Below are 21,440 nucleotides of genomic sequence, written 5' to 3' on the forward strand. Positions count from 1 at the left end.
GAGACTAGATGACCTTACTACTTGTTTATTGATCCTTTTTCCTGATCAGTCTCCTATTTTCCTTTTTTCCCCCCTTTTACGCCAAGGTGTCTTATTACCCTAGTTGCTTTTCTCTAATATAGAAAGCAAAATTCTGCCCAGCTGGTGTTGCTCAGTGGTTGAGTGTCTACCTATGAACGAGGTGGTCATGGTTCGATTCCTGGTCAGGATACTTGCCTAGTTTGTAGGCTCAATCCCCAGTGTGGGGCGTGCAGGAGGCAACCGATCAATGATTCTCTCTCATCATTGATGTTTCTGTCTTTCTTCCCCTCTCCCTTCCTCTCTGAAATAAGAATATATATTATTAATTAAAAAGCAAAATTCTTTCCACAAGTCAGACTTTCTTGTATCATAATTTTCAGGCTTTTAGCATGTATACTGAATGGAGTCCAGTCGTTGTCCATTTCTTCATCTCCTTCCTCTGAGATCACATGTAGTAGCTCATAATTGGTGTCTGGTTAAATATGCCTGAACAGAGCTGGCGGAAAGTAAATTTTCCTAAGATGATTATCTGCTCTAGATTTTCTCTTTTGGTGTTGCTTGCCACCTTAGTGGTCGCAGAATCCCAAAGCTTCCTGATCTGCTTAATCAGGCCCATAGTGTTAGGTTCATACCCCTTGTCCTAACTTTCTTTCCTCTCTTTTATACTTTTCAGAGTAAAAGTAAATGAAATTTTCCACCCAAGACAATTATTTGGTTAAGTATTAGTTTTATACCTCAGATTTAATGAGAAAATAAGTTGCTAATGCGAGAAGAAAAGACAAGAGTAATTGATATAAAAAGCATTGGACTTAGGAATTAGGAGACCTGTATTCTACTCTTTGGTCCTCTGTAGACTAGTCTTGTGACCTTGTACAGGTATTTCAGTTTCCTCATTCATAATAAAAGAATCTTGTCAAGCTTATTTGTATAATCAAGATTTAATACTCCCAGTTACCAAATTTTTATTTGGAAACATTAAAAAATTCTATGCTATGAAGCCTGTAGGAAGAGTTTAAGCACTTTCACTAATTACTACCACAAATTTCTTGCAGTTGAGTGGGTTGATTAGGTTTTTTTGTAGATGATGCATTTTAGGTTTTTGAGTGACTTTGAATAAACTAGTAATACTTTTGTAACTTAGAAGCAGGCAAAAAGGGTGTTGGCTTTAGGTGTGTTTGTATTTACCTCCTTTCTGGCCATAGACCTGTTTTTATAATTCTGTTTCTTTCTATATTTTCTGTCTATACTGTCAATTGAAACAATATTTATGGCTTTCTGTTCTAATTTTCAGTGCTATATGCTATATATACACACACACATACATATTTCAATACCCATATTTAAGGATTGTATCATTGATGATTTTGGACTGCATACTATAATAGTGTTACAGGTTGAAAATAATTGTTTCTATTCTAATTTTTGATATAAAAACTATGTTCATCATAGCTGTGTTGAACTCTTTACATTTGTTCAAAAGGCTGTTACTTATTTGTAAGCATAATGTGTTTCAGAAAACTTGAAATATATACGTTGATACACTAAGTAAGAAGCTCCAGAGATGTTCTGTGATCTGGGGCTCCAGGCACAGAAGTGTAGTGCCTTTTCATATATGGTGACATTTAAATGTTTTCCAGGCAAAAGGAATTCACTAAGGAATTATGCTATATATTACACCATTTCTTTTTGAACTAAAGTCCATAGTTTATCTAGATGTCTTTAGTTTTTACTTAGTGTCTGTTTCTATTCCTAGGTCCCATCTGGAATACCACATTTGTATTTACTTGTCTTGTTTCCTTAGGTTCATCTTGACTATAACGGTTTCTCAAAATTTCCTTGTTTTTGATGACCTTGACAGTTTTGAGGATAGTCAAGAATTTCATAGAATGTCCCACTGTTTGAACTTGTTTGATGTTTTCCTCATGATTAAATTGGGGGTAAGGGTTTTTAAGAGGAAGACCATAATAGAAAAGTGCCATTTTCATCACATCATATCAAGATTACATACTGTGGACTTGATTTATCATTGTTGATATCACCTTTATTTTTAATCTGTTTGACTTAAGGAAGTTACAACTCTCCAAAAATTGAGGTCTAACAAAGACAAAATCCCACACTATAATTCAAGCTTCTAAATAAGTTTTTAAATACTCTTTATTTTTTAAAATAAATTTAAATAAAGTTAATTTAAATTTTTAAATGCTTTTTTTGGTAGACCATTAAAATAAAACCTTATTCTGCATCTATTCACCCATAAATTTCCTCTTCAGGTTCACATTTGATATATGTCATACCATATTTTCTTTGTGACCTTCCTTCGTGTTCAAATTACTGTCTTTTCCAGAATACAGTCGTCTATCCCTCTTGTTAGATGCCTCCTCATCTTTTTTTTTTTTTTTGCCATTTAATATACTAGAATAAACTTTTCACTTGGGAATAAAGATATCTTCTGCAATCATTACCAATATTTGCTTGAACTCTTGAATTTAAAATTAAATGGCAGCTTCTTATAGAGTAATATGTTTTCTCTCCTTTGCCAGGTTTTATGGCACTTGGACATCTTCCGACGCAGCTTTAGGCAGCTTACTACTCACAAATGCATGGGAGATTCCTGCATCTTTTGTGCTCTCAAGGTAAGTACTTTAAATTTGATTTTTCTCACTACCATTAGGTTGCCAAATGATCGATATTGAGGATGCTTTTGAATAATCAAGGTTATTTGCTTGTGATTTAGTACAAAGGATCACTATCATTAGTTTTATTTTTCTTCAAAGAATTACTTCTTAAGTGGCTTACGTGGTCTGTTTTTTAACCTTTTTGCACAGGCAGCTCTATTTAATGTGATGAGATAGCATTAAAATGTGCTTAGACTTTGAGTGTTTAACTGAAAAGCTAATTCTAAATTTTTATTTTGAAAGCATAAACAACTCAAGTATTCTTAATGTAATTAACTATTGTCTGTTAAAGCTAAATTTAGCAATAAATTCTTCCTACTAAGAAAAGCCAACTCTGAATTCCGGTTTGTCACAGGGATACTGGGATGTGATGACTACATGTTTAGTTGCTTGTGACCAAATGAATTGTGACCCCTGTAATGTTGGTTATTGCAACAACTGACTCAAAACAGTTTAAAAAAAAATACATTTTATTGATTTTTTTGACAGAGAGGAAGGGAGAGGGATAGAGAGTTAGAAACATTGATGAGAGAAACATCGATCAGCTGCCTCCTGCACACCTCCTCCTGGGGATGTGTCCGCAACCAAGGTACATACATGCCCTTGACCAGACCAAACCTGGACTGATGCTTTATCCACTGACCCAAACCGGTTAACATGAGTTTTAAGCCCATGATAGGTATATATCTTTAGAAAGAAATAACTGAGTCTTCTGAATGTTTGCTACTTGAGTCACAAGTATCTTTTTTTCTCCACCCTTTGTTTGGAACCACTGTACCTTTTAGCAAAATATAGAATATAAATTATTGGTTAATTGGGAGTTTAAGTATGAAATTTTAATAAAATCAAATTCTTTACAAGTTGTAAATTTCTTATTGTGCTCATTCAGACAATTATATTCAAAAGAGCATTTGGCTTGATTTTCTGGGAGGTATATTGACATTAAATTCTAATTTAAAATATATTTTTATTGATTTCAGAGAGGAAGGGAGTAAGAGAGAGATAGAAACATCAATGATGAGAGAGAATCATTGACCGGCTGCCTCCTACACACTGGGGATTGAGCCTACAACCTGGGTATGTGCCCTGACCTGGAATCAAACCGTGACCTCATCGTTTATAGGTCAGTGCTCAACTACTTAAGCCAGCCAAGCTTAAATATCTAGTTTTAGATAAACAAAAAAATATCGTGATCTTTGGTCAGCAAGTCAAAGGGAAGTCAGTTTCATTGCATTAAAAGCAAAATACTAAGGCAAAATACTTGCTAGAGAGATTTGACCACTGGAGAAATCCCCAGTAGAAGAATCTCCTAAAACTAGAAATTCTTATCTGTATGAGGAAGGGATAATAAGAACTTATATGACCCCCTGGCAGTTTTGATTAGTCAGGACTGTACCATACTGTCTTCACTGACACTGGTGGGACTTGGGAGAATGGCTGTCACAGTCTTATTATATTTCACTTTCCAGAGGGCAAAATTGTTACGCTAATATAAATAAACTAGAGGCCTGGTGCACGAAATTCATTCACTGGGGGTGGAGGTCCCTCAGTCCAGCCTGCAACCTCTTGCAGTCTGGGATCACTTGGGGGATGTCTGCAATCCAGGACCCCTTGCTCCTTACTGCCCACCTCCTTGCTGCTTCTTACCGCACAGCTTGCTGCTCTTTAGCATTGCTTCGGGGGCAGGAGAGGCTCCTGCCACTGCCACTGCGCTCTTCAGCTAGAGTTCAGCTTGCATTGTGTATCTGCCCCCTGGTGGTCAGTGCACATCTTAGCGACTGGTTGTACTGGTTGTTCTGCCATAATGGTCGCTTAGGCTTTTATTATATAGATTATATAGATATCATTATATAAGCCAGAGAAATGAAGAAAACCAACCACCAAACTTTATGGGACACCTTCTGAGATATCCAAGTACAGAAAGGAAGTTGTTTTTCAACTGCAGGGGCTGAGGATATATATTGGGAGTCTTTCAGAGAAGCAGTTGCTTATGATACATAGATAAATTGGTTGAGGGGATCAAAGGCTATATTTTGCATCTTCATTGTTCTGAGCCTGTGTTGGAATTCTGGAACTTTCCTCATCATATCACTGCCTTATCTACCCATTAGATTTTTTTCCTTCACTGTTTCTTTTGTTATATTGGGAATTTATTAAAAATGTTGATTCTCCCACTAAAGTGCTTTTCAATCCTTCAGTGCTATATAAATGTTAAATAATTAGGTTTTAGTTTGCACTAAAATACTTCATGTTTTAGGTGACATCGTTTACATTCTTTTAATTATATTCTTAATTTGAAATATTTAAATAGATTTATAATGCAGATGGATTAATTTGACAGTATGTATGAGCTGAACTTTTCTAATAACTGTTAGACTAGCCATAGCTTCTAAAACATATTCCTTTATTCATACTGGAGTGCTTCATTTTCTGTGAGAAGAGAAAGGGTGATGAGGGTATGGAGGAGCAACCTTGGGATGGACCATCAACACCTGGGCCCTCCAGTAGGATGTATCTTTTGTTCTCTATTTTAGAAATATTTTTATAGAACATGAAAATAATAAATCATTAAACTAGGTTCAATCAGTATAACAAGGCAAGAAAAACAAAGGAAGAATATACTAGAAAGTTATCATTATTTGTAAATGATGTGATTGGCTATTTAAAAAATATCTCAAAGAATCTACTGATAAATCAGTAGACTCAATAAGAGAATTTAGCAGGTTGTTGCTCATAAGATCAAAGTATAACATTCAATTACATTTTATATACTGGAAACTAACAGAAGATTTAATTTTAAAAGAGCTTTTATAATAGTAACAAAGGATATAAAGTAGATATGAATAAATTTAACAAAAAAAGATATCCTATATAATAAAGATGTAATATGCAAATGGTCATTATGCCATGAAGTGTAATGACCGACTGTGTAACGACTGGATCACAGATCAGCAGGATGATGGGGCAGCGAGCTACAAGCAGGCAGTGGAGAGCTACGGGAGGGGGCAGGACAGCAAGCTACAGTGGGGGGTTTGTGGGGAGAGCTACAAGAGGACTGGGCAGCAGGCAGAGAGCTACTGGAGGGCAGCAGCAAGCTACTGGCACACAGATTCATGTGTGGGGCTACTAGTATGATAGAAGACCCCAGCAGAGATCCAGTATAATCATCATCATCTTCATCAAGTCAACATTTTGGTAACAACTATTTAGGTCAAAATAGAACATTGCCAGTACCATAGTCATTCACCCTCCTTTCTTCCTCAATCACATCTTTTCTTTCTCTCAGGGATAGCCACTTTCCTAAAGTTTGTGGTAATCACTTCCTGTTTTATCTGATAGTTGTACTACCTATGTATCCATTCTTAATCTAATTTAAAAATTACCTGTTTTTGAAACTTTATTATATAAATTTGTGTATGTGTCTTATTTAGCTCAGCAATGTTTATAAGATCATCATGTTGTTTGCAGATTGAGTTTGTTCATTTTCATTATTATATTATACTAGAGGCTCAGTGCACAAAATTCACGCACTTTGGGGGGTTTCCCCCCTCCCCCCCCAGCCTGGCCTGTTCCCTCTCACAGTGCAGGAGCCCCATGATCTGCCTACCCATCCAGGGCTCCTCGATGGATTGCCCCGAAGAGGTAGGCTGGAGCTGGGGGTGTCCCGCCTCTGTGCTGTGCAGATCCACGGGACCCACTCGCACACACCCGCTGTGGACGCAGCCTCCTGGTGATTGCTTATTACGGCGTGAGGGCATCACAACCATTAGCATATTAGCTCATTATTATATAGGATGGTATTTCACTGTATAAAATAAATCACTGTTTGTTTATCCATTCTACTGCTGGTAGTCATTTGGGTTATTTCCAGTTTACTTATTTGTTTTACTTTATTTTATTTTTTGTTAATTCTCACCCAAGAATATGTTTTCCATTGATTTTTAGAGAGAATGGAGATGGAGGGAAGGGAAAGAGAAACATTGATGTGAAAGAGACACACTGATTGGTTGCCTCCCGCACACAACCCAACAGGGATCAGGGAGCGAATCTGCAATCTAGGTAGGTGTCCCTGACCAGGAATTCAACCTGAGACCCTTTGGTGCGAGGGCTGACACCCTCCACTGAGCAACATGGGTCAGGGCTCCAATTTTTTTTAAAAAAAATTTTATGAATAATATTGCCATTCTTGTATACATCTACAAATGTGTGCACATTTTTCCCCCATACATACTCAGGAATGGAATTACTTGGTTACAGGTTATCTTCAACTTTTTTAGATAATATCAACTGTTTTATAATATTTCCATATTTTCCAAAGTGCTTTTTCCTGAAAATTGAAAAAATTCAATTCTAAAATTCATATGACAAACAGTGAAGAATAGATAAGACACTTTGGGAGAATAATAACAAAATGAGTAACTTACTCTGTGTATCAGTCAGAATAGGCTAAATTATGTTGTGGTAACAAACTAAAATTATAGTGATAAACATGCAAAAGATTTATTTTTTATTTATGTTACCTGTCCATTTATTTATGTTACTTGTCCACTTAGGTTAGTAGGAAAATCCTACAGATGATAGTCATTCGGGACCTAGGTGCCAAAGTTATAACCAAGGTGAATATTTTTAGTTGCTAAGACAAAGGGAAAAAATGCTGTGGAGGGTTTAGCACAGGCAGCTTTGTTTGCTCAGCAGGTCACTTCTGCTCATAGCTCATTGACCAAAGCTGATCATGTGGCTCTAACGAATCACAAGGGGGCCAGGAAGTATGGTCCTATTATAATTTTTGGGAGAAGGGAGAATCAGAAATATTTGGTAGGCAACACTAATGACTACCATACTTTATCAGATATCAAAACTTATAAAACTGTAGTCATTATGATAATGTGGTATCAACACAGTAAGACTAATAAACCAATGGAGCAAAATCAAGAGTTCAGAAACAGACATAGGGAAACTTGCTCCTTGCCCTGACAGTCAAAGAAGAAAGTGGACTTTTCAATAAATGGAGCTTAGATAATTGGTTAAGCATATAGGGGAAAAAAATAAAGGAAATTAAATTTCTCTCTTCATATTATACCAAAATTAAGAATTTCAGATGAATTAAGCACAAAACGTGGAAGGCAAATTTTTTTTTTAAGATTTAGAAGGAAATATGAGAAAATAACATGATATCAGGGATAGAGAGGATTTATTAAATGAGTGTTAGTACATGCAGATCCAGGGAAAAGCCTTCAGACTGAAAATCTACCTCCATAAGAGGAGGCAGGGAAAGATCAAAGAAAATGTTAGCCACTCCAGTGTAGTATTTAATAGAATTTATCAAGTTGATATATGTAGAATTATTAACAAACTTACATATGAGGTATATTTTAGGTGGCTGCAAGATGAAATGTATCCATGTGCCATTTGACAGGTGCCAAAGAATTATATAGGGTAAGAGGAGAGGGATAGTGACAGGTACTAGTACCCGAATGCTACCAGGTATGAGAAATTACTTCGCATGCTTGACTAGGTCAGGACAACAACCTCTTCCAGGAACGAGTACATAGCACAAGGGAGGAGTGCGGTTTATGTCAGAGTGAACATCAATTATAATCAGTTTCTAAGTGTGCTTTTCCAGAAATTAACCCCTTTCTGGCCCAGGTCCAGCTTGTGGGGGCACAGAGCGGTCATGTCATGGAACTGCCTCTCTCCCACAATAAGACATGAAAAATACAAAGTGAAAAGTATTGATACATTTCAGTACAAAAAAAAATTCATGTTCACATCTGACTCCATCCATAAAGAGAGTAAAAACATAAGGGTACAAGTTGGGAAAAATATCTATAGTACAGCCGGTTGGCATGGCTCAGTAATTGAGCATCCACCTATGAACCAGGAGGTCATGGTTCAATTCCGGTCACGGCAAACCCCTAGGTTGCTGGCTTGATCCCCAGTAGGGGGCATGCAAAGGGCAGCCAATCAATGATTCTTATCATTGGCATTTCTATCTCTCTCCCTCTCCCCTCTCTGAAATCAATAAAAAAATATAAAAAATATCTATAGTACATATAACCAACAAAGAACTGGTATCAAGCATAGAACTTCAGAGAAGAAACCTTATAAAGAACTAGAGGTCCAGTGCATGATTGAAATCAAGCGAGGAGGCACCCCATGGGGGGCCAGGACCCGTGCCTAACCCTCATAGGGCCAGCTGTCACATTGTGTCCACTGGGATGGGGGCAGGTGCTTCTGTTTGTTGTGTCTCCACTCTGGCCTGCTCCAGCTCCAGCCTTCTGTGCCGGCAGCTGGGGCTGGGGGTGGCATGCAGTCCCCTCCTGCCCATCTGCGCATGCAGCTCCTCCTGAGAGGTCGTGATGCAGCCTCCTCCTGAGCGGTTGTGATGCCCAGCTAATTAGCATATTCCCTGTTTTCATATATAGACTCTAGGCCCGGTGCACCAAATTCATGCATGGGGTGGGGGGGGTGTCCCTCAGCCAAACCTGCACCCTCTCCAATCTGGGTCCCTTCAGGGGATGTTTGACTGCCGGGCCTAAACAGGAAGTGGGATATCCCTTTCACAATCCTGGACTGCTGGTTCCCAACACTCGCCTGCCTGCCTGATTGCCCCTAACTGCTTCTGCCTGCCAGCATGATCATCCCCTAACCACTCCCCTGCCAGCCTGATCGCTGCCTACCTGTTCTCCTGCCAGCCTGAGCGTCCCCAACTGCCTTCCCCTGACAGCCCAGTCAGCCCCACATGCCCTCCCCTGCATATTCCCTCTTTATTAGATAGGGTTTTTTTCTTTAACATATTGGACAGCCCTAACTAGTTTGGATGAGTGGATGGAGCAATGGCCTGCAGACTCAAGGGTCCCAGGTTCGATTCCAGTCAAGGCCATGTATCTTGGTTGGGTGCACATACCCAGTGGGGACTGTGCAGAAGGCCGCTGATCAATGTTTCTCTCTAATAGATATTTCTAGCTCTATATCCCTTTCCCTTCCTCTCTGTAAAACATCAATAAAACATATATTAAAAAAAGAAATATTTAAGATTCCTCCATATCTTCCTGGATGGTGTGACTCAGTGGCTAAGAACCCAGGCTGGACCGGGAGGGGTCTCTACTTGGGTCTGCGTGCCGCTGCCAGCCTGAGATCCCATGCTGGGAGCTCAGCCCAATTGCCATGTGGATGTGGGTTCTGCTGCCGGCCTGAGACCCCAGGCTGGGGACATGGACCCAAACCGCCACTTGGTGTTGGAGCATTCCCAAGTGGCTTCAGGTGGGGAAGAAAGTCCCGCATCACTATGGTGACATGGGGACATTTCCACTCTCCCCCAGCCGCTTGGTGCCTGTACTCATAGGCTCCGAGTGGCCAGAGGGCGTTCTGGGACCCCTGCTGCTCAGGGCCTAGGGCCTGCAGGCTAGGAGCAGCCTGGGTCCGGAGGATGTTCCCATTGCCTGGGAAACCCAAGCCTCCCTCCTGCTCTCTGTGGCTGTAGCTAGCTTGGTTGGGTTTATTTGCATACTCGCTCTGATTGGCTGGTGGGCGTGGTTGGTGGGCATGGCTTGTGAATGTGGTGGAGTGTTGGTTAATTTGCATATTACTCTTTTATTAGGATAAATAAGAATGTTGGTCCAAGGGTCTAGGATTGGATTCAGGTCCAGGGCACATGGAGTGTAGGCTTTGTCGGGCATGTGCAGGAGGCGACCAATCAATGTTTTCCTTCCATTGATGTTTCTGTCTCTTCCCCTACCTTCCTCTCTCTCTAAAAATCAATGAAAAAATATTCTTGGGTGAGGATTAACAAACAAAAAAAGATAAATGTGTCAACAGGAAAATGGGCAAAAGACATAAATAGGCTTTAAAAGAAGTATATGAAAAATGTTTACCCTTTTTAGTAATCTAAGAAATATAAATTAGACCATACCCTTTAAATAAGTAGAAATTTAAAAATCAGATAAAACTGTTATCTAAAAGGTGGGATAATGACAATTCACATACATTGTTGGTTGCAATATAAACTGATATCACTACTTACAATTTTACTAGTAAAATGGTTTGCCATTTTTCTAGTAAAATTGAACTAGCATATATCCTACCATTCAGTAATTACACTCCTACACATACGCTGTGGAAAATTTTTTTGTACATGCATATATACATACATACTTACCAGAAGATATACTTGAGAATGTTCAAAGTAGTAGTAGTTTCTATGATTACAGAAAAGTGGAAACAACCCATTCCAACTATAATAGAATGAATCTTTAAAAATTATGGTTTATTCCTAGAGTAAAATACTATATAGTAGTGAAAATGAATGGCCTGCAGCTACATATAGCACTTGGATTAGTCACAAAAATATTTTACTGAATGAAAAAAACAAGTCATAGAAAACTACATAAAGTATGATTCCATTAGTACACTAATCAAAAACAGGCAAACTAAACAACATATTGTGTGATATATATGTGTGATAAAACTAGAGAAAAGGAATGGTTTATAAAATTCAGGATAGTGTTTATCTCTGGGAGGGAGGAGGGTGTAATCAATTGGGAAGTCTCAAACTCATTAATTTTTCTATTTCTTAAATTGGGTGGTGGACATATGGGCATTTATTTGTTATTCTTTGGCTATATACATATGTTTTTTTTATTTGAATGATGATTTTATTATAAGTATAAAAATGTTTGCTATCATTCTAGAAAGTACACTAAAGTGTAAAGAGAAAAACTGAAAATTTTCTAAATCCACTACAGAGATTATCATTTCTCTTTATGCTGACTCTCTGGTCTATGATACTTCTAGTAATAAGTTTTTGTGTTTGTTTGTTTGTTTGTTTTTCTCACTGTTTTAGTAAAAAGAATAAATTTTTTAGACTCCTAAATTGCTTCTCTATCACTAGTATCTTCCTATTCCATTTGTTCTAACCTAAGGATTAATTACCCCGGAGTTACTCCCTTCTTAAAACCTCGAAGTGGCTCCTAATTGTTTCTTAAATCACTTCAAAATGCATGATTATAGACATTTAAAAAAAAACAACAACCCTACTTTCTTTTCCCTTCTTTTCCTTCCCCAGGCACTCTCTGTGTAAGCTATGATAGCAGATGGTGTAATTGTTATGGCTACCCTGTAGACTTTACAGATATTATTCACTCTGCCTGGATCCCTTGGCACCCAAAACAATAACATAACAATAAACAAAACAGTAACACATCCCTTTTAATCCAGAGCACACCCACCTTTCAGAACACCACTTCAGAAATTTATCTTCATGAAGTTTAAAAAATACTGTCTCTGTCCAGATCCATGGTTGCTTGACTACACAGTGGTTACCATGGAATGAGTTTTTGGGAAGGTGGCACAGCTTTTCTTCCCTCTTGTTCTTACAGTGCCTGTACCATAACAGAAACACTTAACTTTTCTGGGTTCATGTATTGTTTTAGTAGGTCTTGGGTTTTAGTTGTGGAGTTTTGGGGACTTGCCTTTTTCATTTTGTGACTTTTGGTCTCATATTTTTAGGTAGGTCTGCTAATCTAGGCCTTCATGCCTCATTTATTAAGGGAAGGGTGTGATGTGTGTGTGTGGCCAGTGTTGATGGTGGAAAGTTCTGCTGAAGGAAAAAGCTTGGGAGTCTGTCAGCAAAGGAGTTATCTGGTATCCTGTAGTTAAGTTGACTTCTGGGTGTCACAGTGTGGTGTAATTCTATGTTTTTTCTTTGTGGATGTAATTCTATATTTTCTTTCTCATTTTCCTCTGCCCCCTATTTAAAAATTAGAGGGATAGTTGATGAGGCTAGTAAGTACTCTTTTTTGCTTATACTTTATGGCCTGTCTATATTCTTTAATGGTAAGTTTGATAGGTAAAATTTTTATTTCAAAGATTTTTTTTTCAAAACAGGATACTCCAGTCTAAAATAATCACTCTTTCCCATGTGATTATATGCTATTCAAGAGGCTGAATGGTCTGAGTGTCCTTCATTCTTTTATGAATTCTTGGGTAAAAGTATTCTGTAGTACAGGGACACATTAAACATAACAAAACCTAAACAAATCCAGGAAACTCCAAAATTCCTGAATTTGAGTACTTTGTTAAACACTTGCCAATTCTATGAAGTCCAAATTTTTTATGTTAGGACATAATTTTTTAGTTCCAGAACCCATTATTAAGGACAAAAAGAAACACAAACATGTTCTTAGATGCATCAGAAGCTAGACAGCTTGCCCTTGACCTGATGTTTGGATGAAGGATTTGGCCTTCCAAATCCGGTTGAAAGTTATGTATATCTGCTTTTTCTTGGTTGTTACTTCCCTTTGCAACAACCCTTAAACTGCATGTACTGTTGGCCTTACGTGAACACCTTTTGGTTTATGTCTTTGTTTAATATAAATACTTTTTTTTTTCTTCTTCTGCTATATGAATGTCTGTCAGTATTTTGGTGCTTTGTGATCTTCACCAGGTACTAGTACATGTTGTATCTAGTGTTTAATATTGCTTTTTGGTAGTTTTTACACAATAGCAATGATAATCCATTTCTTTTGGTCCTGCAAAATGTACTGTTTTGTTTTTTTTCTGTGCTATTTGATATTAAGTTCTTATTGTAATTTCAGCTTTCGAATCTTGTATAGGAATTTCTTTTTTAATATGTTTTTATTGATTTCAGAGAAGGGAGAGGAAGAGAGAGAGAGAAACATCAGTGATGAAAGAGAATCATTGATTGGCTGCCTCCTGCATGTCCCCTACTGGGAATCAAGCTCGTAACTGGGGCATGTGCCCTTGACCAGAATTGAACCCGGGACCCTTCAGTCCACAGACCGATGCTCTATCCATTGAGCCAAACCGGCTAGGGCCACTGGAATTTTTAATGATGACTTTCATTAAAAAGAACTTGTGTCAGTGTGTCTTTCTGCTTACTTTGAACTGCAGTGCCTTTTCCCTTTGACTAAGACAGTAGAAGAGATGTGTGCTAGTTACCTTGTCCCTTCTAAAATCCCAAATTTATTTCCATCTAGCGTTACTAAAAGATTTTTCCTGACCTCAACTGTGGTCATGCCCGATAGCCTAGAGCTTTTAGTTATTATTCATATTGAATCTCCTCTTACACCCTCAGGGTATGACTTTACTTTGGTGTTGGCTTATTTATTTATCTCAGTCCAGGGGAGGAAATCCGTCCTCTGTACTTAGTATGCCACAAAGATTTTGTTCTCCTTCCAGGGATTGTACTAGGGGCTTTGCAGTGCCAGGATGTAGGACAGAGTGTTTTTTGTTATAGGCTAAGAAGAATGTTGCATTGATTGATTAAATTCAACAAATCTCAATTAGTCATTTTTCTTTTATGAATGCTAGGGTAAGGCATAAATCCCAGGGAATGGTGGACAGGGAGGAAATAGGTTTTTGTATATAAGGTCTCCCCAACATAAGTCTGTATCTGTAGAACAGTATGACTGTTCTGAAGGGGCAGGAAAGTCTGTGTTTTGTTAATAGCTCACTTGTTCATTGGGGGAAATTTGAGAGTTCAGGTAACAAATCCATCAATATTTTTGAGCATGTCCCATGTAGCTGTTCCTGTACTGAAGCATAAGAACAGGGAGTTATAGTGGTATAAGAAACTACGTATCATTCATTAGCAATCCAGTTTTTTTGTTTTGTTTTGTTTTTAAATTTTACCATTTGCAATAGCATGGATGGACCTGGAGAGCATTTTGCTAAGTCAGTCAAAGAAGGAAAAGTATCACATGATCTCACCCATTTGTGGAATAAAATGAACAACCTAAGTGGATGAACAAAAATAGATCCAGAGACCTAGAAACATCAAACAGACCATCAAGCCTTAGAGGGAAGTCAAGGGAGGAGGGGTGGAGTAAAAGATCAGCCAAAGGACTTGTATGCATGCATATAAGCATAACCCATGGACACAGACAGTAGGCGGGTGAGGAAATATGCTGAGGGATGGGAGTGGCCTGGGAGATGTCAATGGGGGAAAAAGAAGACTTATGTAATACTTAAATAAATAAATTAAAAAAAAAAAGAAACTACGTATCATTCATTAGCAATCCAGTCTTTTTTTTTTTTTTTCTTTTCTTTTTTTTTTGTAGATTATAGGTATGGAAGGCTGTTCATTGTCCTACACTCATGGCCAGTGTCAGAGAGGATTGAACCCATTATCCTGGACTATTTAAACCAAGAGATTAGATTTCTAGTATGTTCCCTGGAAATTTTAGCTTGTAAAAAACAGCCCTCACGGTATTATACTCAGTGAAATAAGTCAGTCAGAGATAAAAACCATATGATTTCATTTGTATATGGAATCTAAAGAACAAAATAAATGAACTAATAAAACAGAAACAGATTCATAGGTACAGAGAACAAACTGAGAGTTGCCAGGTGGGAGGGAGGTTGGTTCAATTCCTGGCCACGGAACATGCCTGGGTTGCTGGTTTGATCCCTGGTAGAGGGCGTGTGGGAGGTGGCCAATCGATGTTTCCCTCTCATTGGTGTTTGTATTTCTCTATCCCCTCCCTTTCTCTAAAATCAATAAAGACATATTTTTAAAAAGAAGAAGTACAGGAGAAACCAAGATGGCGGCATAGGGTAGACACCCGAATGCAGCCTACCATAACAAATTTGAATTTAGAACTGAAAAACAGGGGAAACATTGCCCTGAAGTGCCGGACACCTGGCTAAGAGGAGGCTCTACCATCTGGGAAGGAGAGAGAAGGCAAGCTGAACCTCAGGAACTGTGAAGGTAGAGAACTGTGTGCGCAAAAAGGCAGCCGCCCAACTTCGCTGCCAGCTTGCTTGTGGAGCGCTGAGAGGGTGGGCTGAGTTCGCTACTGCCTTACTCCCTGCGCGCAGAGAGGGCGGACAGCTAATGTGCGGCTGGCTTTCTTGTTCAGGAGGAAAACAGAACCACCCTATTGCTCTGATAGACGGCCCCAGACAGGGAGAGGCCAGACTGTCAGGCAGTGGTCAGAGATCTCTCGGAGGTGTGTGAAGTGATAGGCCATTTCTGTGGGATTCAGAAACCAGACACTCATAGGGAGGAGCTGAATAAAGCTTGTCTGCACCACTCGAGACTCCACCCCCTCCAAGCGGAGCACCGAAGCCCTTCCAGTGGCTAGCTTTCTTGTTCGCAATGAATGGGACTCTCCTAGGGAGTGACAGATAGGAATCTAAAGCTTGTCTGCACCTATACCAAAGAGATGCGCACGCCTGCAACCAATTGTGCAGGATTCAACAAAGCTTGGTTGTGCCACCCTGAGACTCCGCCCATCCAAGCGGAATATAGAAACCCTCCTAGCTGAGACACTTCTGATCCTCATAGCCAATTGACTTGGAGATCAATGCTTCCCAGTGATACCAACAACAAGCAAGGCTTAATAACAAGACTGTGCACACAGCCCACAAAGGACTACACCAAGACTGTCCACCTCAGGTAACTGGGAGGCTGACTCACTGAACCGTATAGGACACCTTAGCACACAAAGCCACCCTACCAACTCAGGGAAGCTGTGAAAATGCCGAGACAAGGAAACAGATCACAAACAAAAGAAATGGAGGAAAAGAAGCGACAGGATATAGAGTTCAAAACCACGCTTATAAGGTTTTTCAAGAATTTCCTAGAAAAGGCCGATAAAATAAACGAGACCTATGAGGACATGAAAAGGGATCAACTAGAAATAAAGAATATATTGTCTGAAATAAAAAATATTATACAGAGTCCTAAAAACAGAATGGAAGATCGCAAGAATCAAGTCAAAGATTTGGAACACAAAGAGCCAGAGGACACTCCTCCACAGAATCAAGAAGATAAGAGAATCCAGAAAGTTGAAGATAGTGTAAGAAACCTCTGGGACAATTTCAAACGAACCAACATCAGAATTATCAGAAGAAGAGAGAGAGCAAGATACTGAAAGAATACTGGAAGAAAGAGAGAATATTAAAAGCAGCAAGAGCAAAGCAGGTAGTTACTTATAAAGGAACACCCATACGATTGTCAGCTGATTTCTCAACAGAAACCATGCAGGCCAGACGGGAATGGCAAGAAATATTCAAGATGATGAATAGCAAGAACCTACAGCCAAAAATAATCTACCCAGCAAAGCTATCACTCAGAATCGAAGGCCAGATAAAGAGCTTTACAAATTAAAAAAAAAAAAGCTAAAGGAGTTCATCACCACCAAACCAGAATTATATGAATTGCTGAAAGGGGTTCTTTAGGTAGAGGAAGAAGATATAGATAAAAATTATGATCAACAAATACATAACTATCAGCAAGTGAAACTAAAAGCCAGGGGAATTAAAAAATCTGATGAACAATATTAACTGGTGAATATAATAGAATCAGAGGTATGGAAGGGGAGTGGACTGACTATTCTCGGGGAAAAGGGGAGTGGGGGTGTGTGGGAAGAGCCTGAACAAAAACTGTGCACCTATGGATGAGGACAATGGCAGGTAGGGAAAGGGCAGAGGGTGGGGTGGGAACCTGGTGGAAGGGAGCAATGGAGGGGAAAAAAATGAGGAACATTTGTAATAATGTGAACAATAAAGATTTATTTTAAAAAAATGAAGTATAAATTGGTAGTTACAAAATAGTCACAGGGATGTAAAGTTCAACTTATGGAATATAGTCAATAATATTTTAATAACTATGTATGGTGCCAGGTGGGTACTAGAATTATCAGGGAATCACTTTGTAAATTATGTAATTGTCTAATCAGTGTGCTGTACACCTGAAACTAATATAAAATAATATTGAATGTTAACTATAATTGAAAAATAAAAAATATAAAAAAGAAAATAAACAGGAAGATATGTCCTTATGTTTAATGAATATATCACCTACTTGAGTTGAACTTCCTTGTTTTGCTTACCTATGGGATACAAATGTATTTGTGTGGTCTTTTGGTTAAGCTTTCTTAGTCTTAAAATTCTAGTAGGTTGTAACCTAAATATGTTCAACAAATTTTTACCACTGACATAACTGGGATAAAATAACTCTGATTCTTTTATCCTTTTTAAAGTTTCGAGTTCAAAATTTCACATGATATTCTTATAGAGGGGTATGACTGCAAGGAAAAAAATAGGTCATCATGAGTCTCTCCAGAGTTTATGGAAGAACCTGAAACTTATATAATCTTAAAATACTTGTGTTTGTCCAGAAGGGCCCCCCTTTTAATTTTCCCTGTGAGGAAAATGGTTATAGTATTAATCCTCAAAATTTGATTTCAATACTGATGGTACTATATAAGATTCTATTTTTTTTATCTTGGCAAAAATTAGCAAACTAAGTATTATCCTATCTAATAAAGAGGGAATATGCTGCCGAAACCGGTTTGGCTCAATGGATAGAGCGTCGGCTTGGGGACTGAAGGGTCCCGGGTTCGATTCCGGTCAAGGGCATGTACCTTGGTTGCGGGCATATCCCCAGTAGGGGGTGTGCAAGAGGCAGCTGATTGATGACACTCTCTCATCGATGTTTCTAACTCTCTATCCCTCTCTCTTCCTCTCTGTACAAAATTAATAAAATATATATTTTTTTTTTAAAAAAGAGGGAATATGCTAATTGACCCTCACACCATTGCAAAGATGGTGGTACCCACAGCCAATAAGGAGGGAATATGCTAATTTACTGTCATGCCCTCAGAGATGGCCGTGGCCACAGACACAAGATGGCGGCACCCAGTCCTCTCAGCCCCACCGGGAAGGCATGTGCATGGCAAGGCCAGGCCCGCTTCTAGGCAGGCCCAGCTGCTCTGCACACCTGCCTCTGTAGTCCCCCAGTCCCCTCAGCTCCCCAGCTGCCCTAGGCTGCCTGAGACTCAGGTAACCAGGGCTGGTTGAGGCTTGTGCTGCCAGCAGTGGCAGCAGCAGAGGTGTGATGAGGCTTTGCCTTCCCTTGATCACCAGGTTGCCTCCCACCCCTGAGGGTTCCTGGACTGTGAGAGGGGGCAGGCCGGGCTGAGGGACTGCCCCCCCCTCCAGTGCATTAATTTTCATGCACCGGGCCTCTAATATTGTATTTTATAAAAATCTCTATATTAGTTTGTGATTTCCCACTAAAAGCATTATGATTCTGTGGTGAATTTGGCTTGCCTCTGCCTTTGTGTGTCTCTGTTCAATGTCTTGAAATCTTGGTGTTTTTCTCTACTTATGTATATATCTTTGTGTGTGTGTAGGTGTCTGTCTGTTTTTTATAGGTATCACGAATAAGTGTGATAGCTCATGATGATCTTAAACTTCATGGCAATTAAAGTGGTGCAGTTTTGTACTGGGTGCAAATAAAATCCTAAACTCATGGGAAGATATGACATAAACTGAATTTAATTTAAAGGCACTGGTAGAGGATATGTGGGCAATTTTCTGATCAAGAAGTCCAGAAGGTAGCTATTTTTAGATTTAAGGTTAAAGAGTCCCAAGAGTGAAACTAGCCAGCTGTTTTCTGCTTTTCCTAAAGTTGGAGCAAGAATCTCTATTAAACTGACTGTATATTTAATGAATTATATTTATATAATTATATATTTAAGGAATTATTATTATGCTTTTGTGTGTGTGTTATAATGATATGCTTATGTTTTAAATAAAAAGACTTCTTAATTATATATATTTAAATATATTTTTATTGATTTCAGAGAGGAAGTGAGAGGGAGAAAGATAGAAACATCAATGATAAGAGAGAATCACTGATTGGCTGCCTCTTGCACACCCCCTACTGGGATTGAGCCTGCAACTCTGGCATGTGCCCTTGACCGAAATCAAACCTGGGAACTTTCAGTTCACAGGCCGACGCTCTATCCACTGAGCCAAATTGGCTAGGGCTGACTTAATTTTTAGAGGGATAGTCTCACATATTTATAGATGAATACTATCTGCAATTTGCTTCAAAATGATCTGGGAGTGGAGTGGAGTGGAGTGGGTGGGTAGTATATATGAAATAAGATTGGCCACTGGCTGATAATTGTTGAAGATGGATGATAGGTGCATAGGAGTTTATTGTGCTATTTTGTCTACCCTTGTATCTTTGAAATTTTCTGCAATAAAATGTTGAAAGTCCAATGTTATTATTTTGGGTGCCATAATGTTAAATAGTTACATATTCCTTTTCCTCTTGAAAGAGAACATTTAACATTCTTTTGAACACAAAAATAGTGTGAAAGTTCTCTTCCAGTAGTCAGTAATAGTCAAGGATTAACTCCTTTATCTTACTTTCAGAGGGTTGATTGGCCATATTTAGGTTTATAATATTTAGCACTATGATTTCCAGGAGGTGTGGAGAAAAGGACTAATTATGAGAGCCAAAATGGTGAGAGATTTGGGAAGCCCGGATGAATAAGAAAAACCTTAGGAACTGAATAGAACGGGGCAAAATGTGTCACCTCTCAGGGATAAGCTGGGCTGCTGACTAGGGCACTTTCCAAAACCTCAGCCCATAAAGCATCAGATTTAGTGACAGCCCTTCTTCCCATTTTCTGTAACCATGATTTCTAATAGTTGCAAGGTTAGGATGTCCTGGGAGAGAAATAAACAGCTGTACCCTGCCTTCAGATAAAAGTCTATGTTTTAGGGACTGTTGGGGGGGGGGGGGCGGCGAGGGGACAAAAACTTAAGCAACAGCTGCATTTGTAGTTGCCAAAACACAAAGACTTTCTGCCTTTATGGCACTTCTCTCATATTTACATGTTTTTTTGCTAATCCAAATAATTACGTGCTCATGTGGTAGAATTGTTTGGATCCAAGAGAGATGGGTGGGGCAGCACCTGCTTTTAGCCATTAAAGTCTTGTTGCTTTTGCACTGCATCCAAGAAAATAGTTAACAGACAAAAAGTAATCTGCCTTTTCCTACGAATAAAAAGGAAGACCTCTTTGGTTTCATCCTGTGAAGAAAAGTAAGGAGAAACCTCAAAGGTGGGTTTTCTCTGTTGATTGAATTGAAACCATCAGGGACCCCACAGTGAAAAATTCCTGGGTTTTGGTTCTTCCTGCCCTTTCTCCCTCCCTGCCATAGAACTCAGCAATTGGAAGAATACCAGTTTTTGTTCCTTATTGGTGCTACCACCTGTTCTTACTGCTGAACTAAATGTTCTTGGCTTTCTTTGGTGTGAACAGGATCTCCCTCTGGGAAAGGTGGGAGGAGGGTGAAAGGGAACAGGAGGAGACCCATGGCAGCCCTGTGCTCCTGTGAGAGGGACACACAGGGTTAGTGTGCTGCCCTAACAGAGGGGCTTTGTGCTCTTGCTTCTTCCAGAGCTGGGGCTCCACAGATGCATGCTGGGCAGGCTCAGGCAGCTTCATCCCTGATACACTTGCTTCTTTCTGACAATAGCAGAGCAAGACTGATAACGATAATTAACATTAAAAAAATAAAGAAGATGCAGGCAGAGGCCATTCTGAATGCATTCAGATACTCAATGTGTATGGAGAAAGCTGTCTGTAATTAAGCGATGGAGCTTAATTAAGAGTATAGCATGGAGACATGGATGCCACTGAACACAAGAGCCAGATCTGTTGTTGCATATCCATTGTGGGTGCAGGCAGAGGCAGAGCTCTTACTTTAGGTCTTTCCCTTTCTGTGCTGAAACCCTTGTTATCTAGGTCATGGGAAATCTCCCTCTCTTGAATATCAGCAATGGAATGAGAAGTTTGGTCCTTCCTACCCAGATCTCAGAGACTGGGGAAGTAGCTGAAGGTAGAAGCATTTCTGAGTCAAGGCTCTTTGTCAGAAGAGGTCAGTGGCAGACATGTTTCTTAGCAACCTAAAAG

The 21,440-nt window shown here is 39.2% G+C and overlaps 2 protein-coding genes across 14 annotated transcripts in view; one reads left to right on the forward strand and one right to left on the reverse strand.

Annotated features, from left to right (window-relative positions):
- Nucleotides 1–21,440, reverse strand: part of NUDT13 (nudix hydrolase 13) — a 438,779-nt gene that overhangs the window by 79,786 nt on the left and 337,553 nt on the right. The window lies entirely within an intron of this gene.
- USP54 (ubiquitin specific peptidase 54) overlaps nt 1–21,440 on the forward strand; it is a 114,541-nt gene that overhangs the window by 43,823 nt on the left and 49,278 nt on the right. For all 13 annotated transcript variants that reach the window (XR_014796860.1, XR_014796861.1, XM_084904908.1 and 10 more), the window contains exon 3: nt 2,562–2,654. Coding sequence is in view for 11 of the 13 variants with exons in the window: in XM_084904908.1 (XP_084761034.1) it covers nt 2,562–2,654 (93 nt within the window). In the remaining 2 variants the exon portion in view is untranslated. The remainder of the gene's footprint in view (nt 1–2,561; nt 2,655–21,440) is intronic.

Source organism: Pipistrellus hanaki (assembly GCF_964339955.1).
Source record: "Pipistrellus hanaki genome assembly, chromosome: 14".
NCBI classification, from domain to species: Eukaryota; Metazoa; Chordata; class Mammalia; order Chiroptera; family Vespertilionidae; genus Pipistrellus; species Pipistrellus hanaki.